The sequence below is a fragment of the Scyliorhinus torazame genome, chromosome 13 (assembly GCF_047496885.1).
Source record: "Scyliorhinus torazame isolate Kashiwa2021f chromosome 13, sScyTor2.1, whole genome shotgun sequence".
Lineage (NCBI taxonomy): Eukaryota > Metazoa > Chordata > Chondrichthyes > Carcharhiniformes > Scyliorhinidae > Scyliorhinus > Scyliorhinus torazame.
The window spans coordinates 225,190,200-225,205,200 of NC_092719.1; the positions used below are offsets into that span (position 1 = coordinate 225,190,200).

Here is a 15,001-nt window from a genome sequence, read left to right on the forward strand (position 1 = left end):
GTCTGACTCCAGACTCCCTCCCAGACAGTTGCGGGCTGTGTCTGACTCCAGACTCCCTCCCAGACAGTTGCGGGCTGTGTCTGACTCCAGACTCCCTCCCAGACAGTTGAAGGCTGTGTCTGACTCCAGACTCCCTCCCAGACAGTTGCGGGCTGTGTCTGACTCCAGACTCCCTCCCAGACAGTTGCGGGCTGTGTCTGACTCCTGTCCCAGCTCTGATCCAGGGCGGTATTTTGCTCTCTCGCTGCTGTGTGTGTGGAGAGAGTTGGGAGTGAGGGCTGGCAGACTGCGGCTGATGGGCTGGGGGCAGAGACATTGACACCAGTTTGGGATCAGTTTCCAAGGTGTCAGTAGCAGCCCTGGGCGGGAGGCTGCAGGGTGAAGTTTGCAGCGAGCGATCTGACAGGTGCTTCTGGAGGAAGTTTCCATCCTGTCTGCTTCCCACCCAAACTTTCCCAAAAGTTGCAAACACCAGGAGCTGCGCTTGGAGAGCAGGAAGTTGCAGTTGCAGCTCTCCGCAACCGTTAACACCCACACCCGAACAACATGAACGTTCTGCTCCTTCTATTCTGCGGTGAGTAGTGGGCAAAAATGTTTCATTGCAACTTTAATAAAAGTTGTGCATTGCTAAAGCCAGAAGCTGTGCGAGGCTCCCAGATGAGTTTTGTTGCTGTTCTGACCGCGAGTTCTTTTCCCACTGGGGTGATGAGTGGGTCGGATTCAGTAAAAAGGTTTGTTTGTGGATTGGCACCATTTTAAAATGAGTTTTTATAGATTGTATCCAGAGGGGCGAGTCTGCCCTCAGCCACAGCTGTAACGTGTGTGCGGTGAGTGTCACACAGGAATCTATCTGCCTCAGTTCCCTTCACTGCCATGTCACTGCTATACATTCCAGAGAGGACTAAAAACACATTAGATTGCTGATTCCTAATATAGGAGTATGTGGGATGCCACAACAGATTCCCAAACTAACCCCCCTGTTTCTCCCCAAGCTTTCGCCTCTCCAGGTTCCAGCCCTTGCATTGAATTCATCCCTGGAATTCCAGCTCCATTCATCGAGGATGTTGTTGACTTTCCCCCCTCTGATTCCTGAAGTAATTCTGCTCTCTGAGCTCCTTGAAGCCTCTCTGCTCAGTGACAATTCCTATCTGACTTTAACGTGACTCTATTCCCCGGGTGAGTGTAGCTCCAACAACACTTGACAACATCCAGGACAAAGCTGCCCGCTTGATTGGCACCACCGTGACCCCCGTCCACCACATCCAACATTCACTCCCTCCCCCACCGACACACAGCGGCAGCCGTGGGTACCAGCTACAAGATGCACTGCAGCAACTCACCAAGGTTCCTCAGACAGGACCTTCCAAACCCACGACCACCACCGTCTAGAACGGCAAGAGCAGCAGATACCTGGGAACCCCACCACCTGGAGGTTCCGCATTCCTCCTAAAGATGTACAGGTTAGGTGGGGTCACAGGGAACGGGTGGGGGAGTTGGCCTAGGTAGGGTGTTCTTTCAGAGGGTTGGTGCAGACTCGATGGGCCGAATGGCCTCCTTCTGCACATGTAGAAAGCCCTCCAAGTCACTCACCACCCTGACTTGGAAATACTCCTTCACTGTCGCTGGGTTAAAATCCTGGAACTCCCTCCCTAACAGCACAGTGGGTGTAGCTACACCACAAGGACTGCAGCGGTTTAAGAAGGAAATGGTGCGGTACGGTAGCACAGTGGTTAGCACTATTGCTTCACAGCTCCAGGTCCCAGGTTCGATTACCGGCTAGGGTCACTGTCTGTGCGGAGTCTGCACGTTCTCCCTGTGTCTGCGTGGGTTTCCTCCGGGTGCTCCGGTTTCCTCCCACAGTCCAAAGATGTGAAGATTTGGTGGATTGGCCATGATAAATTGCCCTTAGTGTAAAACATTGGGCTACAGTACTGTGGGGATGGGTCTGTCACTATATAACACTGGGTTAGAGTACTGGTGGGGATGGGTCTGTCACTGTATAACACTGGGTTAGAGTACTGGTGGGGATGGGTCTGTCACTGTATAACACTGGGGTACAGTACTGGTGGGGATGGGTCTGTCACTGTATAACACTGGGGTACAGTACTGGTGGGGACGGGTCTGTCACCGTATAACACTGGGGTACAGTACTGGTGGGGACAGGTCTGTCACTGTATAACACTGGGGTAGAATACTGGTGGGGACGGGTCTGTCACTGTATAACACTGGGGTTCAGTACTGGTGGGGACGGGTCTGTCACTGTATAACACTGGGGTACAGTACTGGTGGGTCGGGTCTGTCACTGTATAACACTGGGGTACAGTACTGGTGGGGATGGGTCTGTCACTGTGTAACACTGAGGTACAGTACTGGTGGGGACGGGTCTCTCACTGTATAACACTGGGGTGCAGTACTGGTGGGGACGGATCTGTCACTGTATAACACTGGGGTACAGTACTGGTGGGGATGGGTCTGTCACTGTATAACACGGGTACAGTACTGGTGGGGACGGGTCTGTCACTGTATAACACTGGGGTACAGTACTGGTGGGGACGGGTCTGTCACTGTATAACACTGGGGTACAGTCCTGGTGGGGATTGGTCTGTCACTGTATAACACTGGGGTACAGTACTGGTGGGGACGGGTCTGTCACTGTATAACACTGGGGTACAGTACTGGTGGGGACGGGTCTGTCACTGTATAACACTGGGGTACAGTACTGGTGGGGATGGGTCTGTCACTGTATAACACTGGGGAACAGTATTGGTGGGGACGGGTCTGTCACTGTATAACACGGGTACAGTATTGGTGGGGACGGGTCTGTCACTGGATAACACAGGGATACAGTATTGGTGGGGACGGGTCTGTCACTGTATAACACTGGGGTACAGTACTGGTGGGGACGCGTCTGTCACTGTATAACACTGGGGTACAGTATTGGTGGGGACGGGTCTGTCACTGTATAACACTGGGGTACAGTACTGGTGGGGACGGGTCTGTCACAGTATAACACTGGGGTACAGTACTGGTGGGGACGGGTCTGTCACTGTATAACACTGGGGTACAGTACTGGTGGGGACGGGTCTGTCACTGTATAACACTGGGGTACAGTACTGGTGGGGATGGGTCTGTCACTGTATAACACTGGGGAACAGTATTGGTGGGGATGGGTCTGTCACTGTATAACACTGGGGTACAGTACTGGTGGGGACGGGTCTGTCACTGTATAACACTGGGGTACAGTACTGGTGGGGATGGGTCTGTCACTGTATAACACGGGTACAGTATTGGTGGGGACGGGTCTGTCACTGTATAACACTGGGATACAGTATTGGTGGGGACGGGTCTGTCACTGTACAACACTGGGGTACAGTACTGTTGGGGACGGGTCTGTCACTGTATAACACTGGGGTACAGTATTGGTGGGGACGGGTCTGTCACAGTATAACACTGGGGTACAGTACTGGTGGGGACGGGTCTGTCACAGTATAACACTGGGGTACAGTATTGGTGGGGACGGGTCTGTCACTGTATAACACTGGGGTACAGTACTGGTGGGGACGAGTCTGTCACTGTATAACACTGGGGTACAGTACTGGTGGGGACAGGTCTGTCACTGTATAACACTGGGGTACAGTACTGGTGGGGACGAGTCTGTCACTGTATAACACTGGGGTACAGTATTGGTGGGGACAGGTCTGTCACTGTATAACACTGGGGTACAGTACTGGTGGGGACGGGTCTGTCACTGTATAATACTGAGGTACAGTACAGATGGGGACGGGTCTGTCACTGTATAACACTGGGGTGCAGTACTGGTGGGGATGGATCTGTCACTGTATAACACTGGGGTACAGTACTGGTGGGGACGAGTCTGTCACTGTATAACACTGGGGTACAGTACTGGTGGGGACAGGTCTGTCACTGTATAACACTGGGGTACAGTACTGGTGGGGACGAGTCTGTCACTGTATAACACTGGGGTACAGTATTGGTGGGGACAGGACTGTCACTGTATAACACTGGGGTACAGTACTGGTGGGGACGAGTCTGTCACTGTATAACACTGGGGTACAGTACTGGTGGGGACGGGTCTGTCGCTGTATAACACTGGGGTACAGTACTGGTGGGGATGGATCTGTCACTGTATAACGCTGGGGTACAGTACTGGTGGGTACGGGTCTGTCACTGTATAACACTGGGGTACAGTGCTGGTGGGGACAGGTCTGTCACTGTATAACACTGGGGTACAGTACTGCTGGGGACGGGTCTGTCACTGTATAACACTGGGGTACAGCACTGGTGGGGACGGGTCTGTCACTGTATAACACTGGGGTACAGTACTGGTGGAGACGGGTCTGTCACTGTATAACACTGGGGTACAGTACTGGTGGGGATGGGTCTGTCACTGTATAACACTGGGGTACAGTACTGGTGGGTACGGGTCTGTCACTGTATAACACTGGGGTACAGTACTGGTGGGGACGGGTCTGTCACTGTATAACACTGGGGTACAGTACTGGTGGGGACGGGTCTGTCACTGTATAACACTGGGGTACAGTACTGGTGGGGACGGGTCTGTCACTGTATAACACTGGGGTACAGTACTGGTGGGGACGGGTCTGTCACTGTATAACACTGGGGTACAGTACTGGTGGGGACGGGTCTGTCACTGTATAACACTGGGGTACAGTACTGGTGGGTACGGGTCTGTCACTGTATAACACTGGGGTACAGTACTGGTGGGGACGGGTCTGTCACTGTATAACACTGGGGTACAGTACTGGTGGGGACGGGTCTGACACTGTATAACACTGGGGTACAGTACTGGTGGGGACGGGTCTGTCACTGTATAACACTGGGATATAGTACTGGTGGGGACGGGTCTGTCACTGTGTTACACTGGGGTACAGTACTGGTGGGGATGGGTCTGTCACTGTATAACACTGGGGTATAGTACTGGTGGGGATGGGTCTGTCACTATATAATTCTTCGTCTAGTTTTGCTGTCTTGATTTAAGGAAAGGTTGTTTCCAGTATTTTGTGCTTTTGTCTGAGTTTTCGAGGAGTGAGGATGAATGTTCGTGGGTAACCCTATTCTGTGCCACGGTATGTGGTTTATTTTGGAAAAGTGCTTATTAGGCCATCAGTGCATTCCTGTACTGAGCGAGTGAGCTGCAGAATTCCAGCTGTGCTCCGTTTCTAAATCCTGTTGGGCAGCTGGCAGGCACAACAGCATTGATTAAACCCTCGCTTTGAGGGGCATTGCTGGGGGAGGTGGGTGTTCACTGATTCACTTGCAATGGTCCTGCTACTTAGCGACAGCATGGAGGGAGCACCTCCATTCCAACTCAACATGCAGCTCGGAACAGTTCACCTGGAGCAATGGAAATAAATTTTAAAAGCTGCTTACCGCTCTGTGTACGTGAAAAATCTGTTGTCTCTGACTTGTGTGTATTCTTGGAATATTTATGTATATGTTCATGTGTGTGCATATACCTGTGTGCAGACGAGCGTGTGTGCATATGAGCGGATGTGCGTGTGTGCATATGAGCGGATGTGCGTGTGTGCATATGAGTGGATGTGCGTGTGTGCATATGAGCGGATGTGCGTGTGTGCATATGAGCATGCATAAGCTAGTGTGCATCTGCCATTATCAGTATGTGTGCATATGCTCATGTCCATATGAGCATGTATGCATGTACGCATGTGCATAAGCATGTATGTGTGTATGCTCATGTTTATATCTGTGTATGCACATCTGCATATGCATGTATCTACGCATATGCTCGTGTGCCTATGCGTGCATCTGTATGTGCGTAGTTGTATGTGCGTGAGTGTGCACATGCTCATGTATATATACGCACGAATGCTAATGCATGTATCTGTGAATGCTCATGTGTGTGTGTGCGTGTATCCATGTATGCTAATGTACGTGTATCTGTGTGTATTCTCGTGTGTGTGTATCTGTGTAGGGGCTGGTTTAGCACACTGGGCTAAATCGCTGGCTTTTAAAGCAGGCCAGCAGCACGGTTCAATTCCCGTACCAGCCTCCCTGAACAGGCGCTGGAATGTGGCGACTAGGGGCTTTTCACAGTAACTTCATTGAAGCCTACGTGTGACGATAAGCGATTTTCATTTCATTTCATTTTCATGTTCATTTACGTGTATCTGTGTGTATTTTTGTATGCGTGTATCTGTGTGTATGTTTATGTGTGAATGCGTGTATCTGTGTGTATGTTTATGTGTGAATGCGTGTATCTGTGTGTATGTTTATGTGTGAATGCATGTATCTGTGTGTATGTTTATGTGTGAATGCGTGTATCTGTGTGTATGTTTATGTGTGAATGCGTGTATCTGTGTATGTTTATATGTGTATGCGTGTATCCGTGTGTATGTTTGTGTGAATGCGTGTATCTGTGTATATGTTTATGTGTGAATGCGTGTATCTGTGTGTATGTTTATGTGTGTATGCGTGTATCTGTGTGTATGTTTGTGTGAATGCGTGTATCTGTGTATATGTTTATGTGTGAATGCGTGTATCTGTGTGTATGTTTATGTGTGAATGCGTGTATCTGTGTGTATTTTTGTATGCGTGTGTCTGTGTGTATGTTTATGTGTGAATGCGTGTATCTGTGTGTATATTTATGTGTGAATGCGTGTATCTGTGTGTATGTTTATGTGTGTATGCGTGTGTCTGTGTGTATGTTTGTGGGAATGTGTGTATCTGTGTGTATGTTTATGTGTGAATGCGTGTATCTGTGTGTATGTTTATATGTGTATGCGTGTATCTGTGTGTATGTTTGTGTGAATGCGTGTATCTGTGTGTATGTTTATGTGTGAATGCGTGTATCTGTGTGTATGTTTATATGTGTATGCGTGTATCTGTGTGTATGTGTGTATGCGTGTATCTGTGTGTTTGTTTGTGTGAATGCGTGTATCTGTGTGTATGTTTATGTGTGAATGCGTGTATCTGTGTGTATGTGTATGTGTGTATGCGTGTATCTGTGTGTATGTTTATGTGTGAATGCGTGTATCTGTGTGTATGTTTATGTGTGTATGCGTGTATCTGTGTGTATGTTTGTGTGAATGCGTGTATCTGTGTGTATGTTTATGTGTGAATGCGTGTATCTGTGTGTATGTTTATATGTGTATGCGTGTATCTGTGTGTATGTTTGTGTGAATGCGTGTATCTGTGTATATGTTTATGTGTGAATGCGTGTATCTGTGTGTATGTTTATGTGTGTATGCGTGTATCTGTGTGTATGTTTGTGTGAATGCGTGTATCTGTGTATATGTTTATGTGTGAATGCGTGTATCTGTCTGGATGTTTATGTGTGAATGCGTGTATCTGTGTGTATGTTTATGTGTGAATGCGTGTATCTGTGTGTATTTTTGTATGCGTGTATCTGTGTATGTTTATGTGTGAATGCGTGTATCTGTGTGTATGTGTATGTGTGTATGCGTGTATCTGTGTGTATGTTTGTGTGAATGCGTGTATCTGTGTGTATGTTTATGTGTGAATGCGTGTATCTGTGTGTATGTTTATGTGTGAATGCGTGTATCTGTGTGTATGTTTATATGTGTATGCGTGTATCTGTGTGTATGTTTGTGTGAATGCGTGTATCTGTGTGTATGTTTATGTGTGAATGCGTGTATCTGTGTGTATGTTTATATGTGTATGCGTGTATCTGTGTGTATGTGTGTATGCGTGTATCTGTGTGTTTGTTTGTGTGAATGCGTGTATCTGTGTGTATGTTTATGTGTGAATGCGTGTATCTGTGTGTATGTGTATGTGTGTATGCGTGTATCTGTGTATGTTTATGTGTGAATGTGTGTATCTGTGTGTATGTTGATGTGTGAATGCGTGTATCTGTGTGTATGTTTATGTGTGAATGCGTGTATCTGTGTGTATGTTTATGTGTGTATGCGTGTATCTGTGTGTATGTTTGTGTGAATGCGTGTATCTGTGTGTATGTTTATGTGTGAATGCGTGTATCTGTGTGTATGTTTATATGTGTATGCGTGTATCTGTGTGTATGTTTGTGTGAATGCGTGTATCTGTGTATATGTTTATGTGTGAATGCGTGTATCTGTGTGTATGTTTATGTGTGTATGCGTGTATCTGCGTGTATGTTTGTGTGAATGCGTGTATCTGTGTATATGTTTGTGTGAATGCGTGTATCTGTGTGTATGTTTATGTGTGAATGCGTGTATCTGTGTGTATGTTTGTGTGAATGCGTGTATCTGTGTGTATGTTTATGTGTGAATGCGTGTATCTGTGTGTATTTTTGTAATCGTGTATCTGTGTGTATGTTTATGCGTGAATGCGTGTATCTGTGTGTATGTGTATGTGTGTATGCGTGTATCTGTGTGTATGTTTATGTGTGAATGCGTGTATCTGTGTGTTTATGTGTGAATGCGTGTATCTGTGTGTATGTTCATGTGTGAATGCGTGTATCTGTGTGTATGTTTATGTGTGTATGCGTGTATCTGTGTATGTTTGTGTGAATGCGTGTATCTGTGTGTATGTTTATGTGTGTATGCGTGTATCTGTTTGTATGTTTGTGTGAATGCGTGTATCTGTGTGTATGTTTATGTGTGTATGCGTGTATCTGTGTGTATATTTATGTGTGTATGCGTGTATCTGTGTGTATGTTTATGTGTGAATGCGTGTATCTGTGTGGATGTTTATGTGTGTATGCGTGTATCTGTGTGTATGTTTGTGTGAATGCGTGTATCTGTGTATATGTTTATGTGTGAATGCGTGTATCTGTGTGTATGTTTATGTGTGAATGCGTGTATCTGTGTGTATGTTTATGTGTGAATGCGTGTATCTGTGTGTATTTTTGTATGCGTGTATCTGTGTGTATGTTTATGTGTGAATGCGTGTATCTGTGTGTATGTGTATGTGTGTATGCGTGTATCTGTGTGTATGTTTATGTGTGAATGCGTGTATCTGTGTGTTTATGTGTGAATGCGTGTATCTGTGTGTATGTTTATGTGTGTATGCGTGTATCTGTGTGTATGTTTGTGTGAATACGTGTATCTGTGTGTATGTTTATGTGTGTATGCGTGTATCTGTGTGTATGTTTGTGTGAATGCGTGTATCTGTGTGTATGTTTGTGTGTATGCGTGTATCTGTGTGTATGTTTATGTGTGTATGCGTGTATCTGTGTGTATGTTTATGTGTGTATGCGTGTATCTGTGTGTATGTTTATGTGTGTATGCGTGTATCTGTGTGTATGTTTGTGTGAATGCGTGTATCTGCGTATGTTTATGTGTGTATGCGTGTATCTGTGTGTATGTTTTTGTGTGAATGCGTGTATCTGTGTGTATGTTTATGTGTGTATGCGTGTATCTGTGTGTATGTTTATGTGTGCATGCGTGTATCTGTGTGTATGTTTGTGTGAATGCGTGTATCTGTGTGTATGTTTATGTGTGTATGCGTGTATCTGTGTGTATGTTTATGTGTGACTGCGTGTATCTGTGTGTATGTTTATGTGTGTATGCGTGTATCTGTGTGTATGTTTGTGTGAATGCGTGTATCTGTGTGTATGTTTATGTGTGTATGCGTGTATCTGTGTGTATGTTTGTGTGAATGCGTGTATCTGTGTGTATGTTTATGTGTGTATGCGTGTATCTGTGTGTATGTTTGTGTGAATGCGTGTATCTGTGTGTATGTTTATGTGTGTATGCGTGTATGTTTGTGTGAATGCGTGTATCTGTGTATATGCTCATTTGCTTATTTTTGAGAGTGTGACTTTTTCAGAATTCATGAGATCCAAACGTCTTTTTGAACCGCTGCGGTCTGTGTGGTGTCGGTACACCCACACTGTACAGAGGGGACCCGCACTGTACAGAGGGGACCCGCACTGTACAGAGGGGACCCACACTGTACAGAGGGGACCCACACTGTACAGAGGTACACCCACACTGTACAGAGGGGACCCGCACTGTACAGAGGGGACCCACACTGTACAGAGGGGACCCACACTGTACAGAGGGGACCCGCACTGTACAGAGGGGACCCACACTGTACAGAGGGGACCCACACTGTACAGAGGGGACCCGCACTGTACAGAGGGGACCCACACTGTACAGAGGTACACCCACACTGTACAGAGGGGACCCACACTGTACAGAGGGGACCCACACTGTACAGAGGGGAGTTCCATGATTTTGACCCAGCGACAGTGAAGGAGCGGTATATTTCCAGGGTGATGAGTAACTTGGGACAGAACCTCCAAGTGGCAGTGTTCCCAATGTGACTGTTGTCCTGTCCTTCTAGATGGTAGAGGTCGTGGGTTTGGAAGACCCTTGGTGAGTTCCCACAGTGCCTCTTGTACATGGTACTCGCGGCTCCACTGTGGTGGAGGGAGTGAATGGTGAAGTTGGTTGGGGTGTGATCAAGCGGCTGCTTTGTCCTAGGTGGTGTCGAACCTCTCTTGTGTTATTGGCGATGCTCTCAACCATGGGAACGATTAACTAAACAGAAAAAAATCATTTCCTGCAAAGAAAATCTTTGCAGCATTTTGTTATTTTGAAAACTGTGAAATCAAATAAACAATTAGGCCCAGTGTCTGAACAAAGATATCTGCCCGAGAAGGAGCAAATCCCAGTAACAATTGTGTTCTCTCCCCATGAGCCCAATCTCACCCCCTCCCCCCCTGCCCCCCCCCCCCCACCCCCACACCCACTGCCCACCCCCTATTCCGATCCTGGGCCAGACCCCAGCAGTGACTTACATACTGGACAGAAACCCCAATATTTTATTTTAACTTTGTAAGACTGGGAGGACAGGATACTTCGCTCCAGGAGCGATAGGGCGGCAGAGTAGCACAGTGGTTAGCACTGCTGCCTCACAGCTCCAGGGACCGGGGTTCAATTCCGGCCTCTGGTGACTCTGTGCGGAGTCTGCACCTTCTCCCCGTGTCTGTGTGGGTTTCCTCCGGGTGCTCCGGTTTCCTCCCACAAGTCCCGAAAGACGCGCTGTTAGGTAATTTGGACATTCTGAATTCTCCCTCCGTGTACCCGAACAGGCGCCGGAATGTGGCGACTAGGGGCTTTTCACAGTAACTTCATTGCAGTGTTAATGTAAGCCTACTTGTGACAATAATAAAGATTATTATTTCACGCATAATAGGAATGTGGTACATTAAAACAAACTTTATTACTAACACAGTATTAAAATATCTTTAACATCACACCAGAAATAGCTTACAGTTCCCCCTGAAACCATGCTAATCAATACAGTGACACAATAACCCTTAACTGCTATCTTTATTCCCACTCAAACAACAAAATAAATCTCAGCTCTCAATCCACTATTAAATACAGTTTGCTCTCAGGAATATCTACTTTCCAGCAGGGATTTTCAAACTCAGCGTCACGACCCACGGGCGGGTGTAGGACAGGTGACGGAGCTGCTCAGGAGAGTCCAGGCAATGCAGTGGTAGTGTTAGAGCTCCAGGGCCTCTGATTAACAAAAAGAAACTTAATTCGGAACAAGGAAATATAAAGATGATTTCTTGAGGTATGATTTTGTCAGTTGTGCCATTGCAAATAAGGAGGCAAAGCCCATAGGTGTTACATGCAGTGGAATACTGAAAATGAGAGGTTTCAGAATTTGAAAGAGAAGTGGTGGGTGAAAAATTCCTTTTGCAGTTGAGACGCCAGAGTCAGTTATCAACTTAAAGCTGACTCCAAATGAAAAGACTATGCTGCTGCAGCTTACCTACAATACCGCATTAAAAACTTGCCAAAAGCTCATTAGCTGTCAGCATTCTGGTGTAGCATTTCTCAGGAGTATCCAGTGCTGAGTAAAACAAGCATTTTGTTGCTATTGCCCTTCATGCCGACCTACATGTGCGAGGTTGGATTTTCCATTTTCATAAAGATGAAGATGGCACAAAGGAACTGGCTGAAGTCGGTACCTGATCTGCGCATTGCCCTCTCCGCCTGTGAACCTGATTGGAGTGAGCTTGTGAGGACCAAGCAGGCTCCCCCTTCGCATTAAAAGGTAAGCGAATGTGGTTTGTGTGTCAAAGGTCAGAAGGCGTGTGACACGAAGGCTGACCAGCGTGGGCCGCGAAGGCCGGCCAGTTGCTTGAAAGAAGAGTCCTGTCAGGACCATGCAGGAATACCGACTGTATTTCTTCAAAAGCTGCTCCAGCTGGTTCAGCTCACCTTCCCTTCACACTCTTCTGAGCTGCTTGGGAAGAACCTGCTCATCTAGCTACAGGCGTATCTTTAACTGAACTGAGATGCTTTACTTCTGCTCCCATCTAAAACTCAACCAACACTGCTTTCCTACAAAATTCCTGATACCGTGGCTCCTCCCAGTAATTACATCATCTTACAAACTGAAATCTAATTAACTCCACAGGGAATCCCCTTCATCCAAACAACATTCCATTAAGCCAAGCATGTTACAATGCTTTAATGGCACCCCTGGCTCCCAAAATCTTTTGACCCAGGATTAAACCTACTCCTGGGCCTGGCGAAACTTGCCATTAACAGGTCCAGGCAGCAGGCGATCGAGGGGGACGTCCACCCATGGCTCCCACCTTGATTCTTTAAAACCACTGCCGCAGTAGTCAAACACACTAACCCGGGCTTTTAACCCTTACTGCACTAAATGCAGATAATACAATATATCTGAAATTCATACATTCATCACACCAAGGCATACGGGAATGTGGGATTTACACTAAACATCCGTAAGACAAAAGTCCAATACCAAAGTGACCCCATCACACAGGACAGCTGCGTGGTTATCAAAATGCACGACTAGGGCTTGGACAACGTGGGCCACTTTCCAGACTGTGGGAACCTGGTGCCAATAAGGCACACATCGAGGATGATGATCAGCACCGCCTTCGGTCATCGGAGGAGGAGAGTGTTTGAAGACCAGGACCACAGACGCAGGCCCGAGCCCATGGCCTGTACAGCAGTAGTGATCACTCCCCTCCTATATGCCTCAGAGATGTGGACTATGTACAGCAGACACCTGCCTCGGCAAGACCCTGTAAATACATTGGCAGGATGAGCACACCAACGTTAGTGTCCTCACTCCGGCCAACATCCCCAACACTGACCCCACTCGATCAGCCCGCTAGGCGGCCACATCGTCCACGTGCCTGGCACGAGACTCCTGAAACACTCAGAGCTTCGACGTGGCAGGCGGGCCCCAGGAGGGCTGAGGAAACCCTCAAGGTCACCCTCAAAGCCTCCTTGAAAAAGTGCAATGTTCCCACCAACACTTGGGAATCCTTGGACCAAGATCATCAGAAGGGGAGTAAAAGCATTCGGGAAGGAGCTGAACGGCTCGGGTATCATCGCCGAGACATACTGAAGACCAACGTCGTCAGCAAAAGGAGCATTTGGCAAATCCCGGCACCGTACCCACCGCCTGCCCCACCCGCTCCAACACCCACCGTCTGCCCCACCCGCTCCAACACCCACCGTCTGCCCCACCCGCTCCAACACCCACCGTCTGCCCCGCCCGCTCCAACACCCACCGTCTGCCCCGCCCGCTCCAACACCCACCGTCTGCCCCACCCGCTCCAATACCCACCGTCTGCCCCACCCGCTCCAATACCCACCGTCTGCCCCACCCGCTCCAATACCCACCGTCTGCCCCGCCCGCTCCAACACCCACCGTCTGCCCCACCCGCTCCAACACCCAGCGTCTGCCCCGCCCGCTCCAACACCCACCGCCTGCCCCACCCGCTCCAACACCCACCGTCTGCCCCACCCGCTCCAACACCCACCGTCTGCCCCGCCCGCTCCAACACCCACCGTCTGCCCCACCCGCTCCCACACCCACCGTCTGCCCCACCCGCTCAAACACCCACCTTCTGCCCACCCGCTCCAACACCCACCGTCTGCCCCACCCGCTCCAACACCCACCGTCTGCCCCACCCGCTCAAACACCCACCTTCTGCCCACCCTCTCCAATACCCACCGTCTGCCCCACCCGCTCAAACACCCACCTTCTGCCCACCCGCTCCAACAGCCACCGCCTGCCCCACCCGCTCCAATACCCACCGTCTGCCCACCCACTCCAACACCCACCTTCTGCCCCGCCTGCTCCAACACCCACTGTCTGCCCCACCCGCTCCAACACCCACCGTCTGCCCACCCACTCCAACACCCACCGTCTGCCCCGCCTGCTCCAACACCCACTGTCTGCCCCACCCGCTCCAACACCCACCGTCTGCTCACCTGCTCCAACACCCATCACCTGCCCCTCCCGCTCCAACACCCACCGTCTGCCCCACCCGCTCCAACTACCGTCTGCCCCACCCACTCCAACACCCACTGCCTGCCCCACCTGCTCCAACACCCACCGCCTGCCCCGCCCGCTCCAACACCCACCATCTGCCCCACCCGCTCCAACACCCACCGCCTGCCCCACCCGCTCCAACACCCACCGTCTGCCCCACCCGCTCCAACACCCACCGCCTGCCCCACCCGCTCCAATACCCACCGTCTGCCCACCCACTCCAACACCCACCGTCTGCCCCGCCTGCTCCAACACCCACCGCCTGCCCCACCCGCTCCAACACCCACCGCCTGCCCAACCCGCTCCAACACCCACCGTCTGCCCCGCCCGCTCCAACACCCACCGTCTGCCCCGCCCGCTCCTCCGCCCACCGCCTGCCCCACCCGCTCCAACACCCACCGTCTGCCCCACCCGCTCCAACACCCACCGTCTGCCCCACCCGCTCCAACACCCTCAGTCTGCCCCGCCCGCTCCAACACCCACCGTCTGCCCCGCCCGCTCCAACACCCACTGTCTGCCCCACCCGCTCCAACACCCACCGCCTGCCCCACCCGCTCCAACACCCACCGCCTGCCCCACCCGCTCCAACACCCACCATCTGCTCACCCGCCCGCTCCAACACCCACCGTCTGCCCCACCCGCTCCAACACCCACCGTCTGCCCCACCCGCTCCAACACCCACCGCCTGCCCCACCCGCTCCAACACCCACCG

At 49.9% G+C, this 15,001-nt stretch overlaps 1 protein-coding gene across 1 annotated transcript in view; it reads left to right on the forward strand.

Annotated features, from left to right (window-relative positions):
* The first annotated feature begins 274 nt into the window (after positions 1-274).
* LOC140388644 (laminin subunit beta-2-like) overlaps positions 275-15,001 on the forward strand; it is a 305,667-nt gene continuing 290,940 nt past the window's right edge. Inside the window, 1 exon segment of the mRNA XM_072473108.1 lies at positions 275-574. Within this exon segment, the coding sequence (XP_072329209.1) occupies positions 547-574 (28 nt within the window). The 5' untranslated portion in view covers positions 275-546.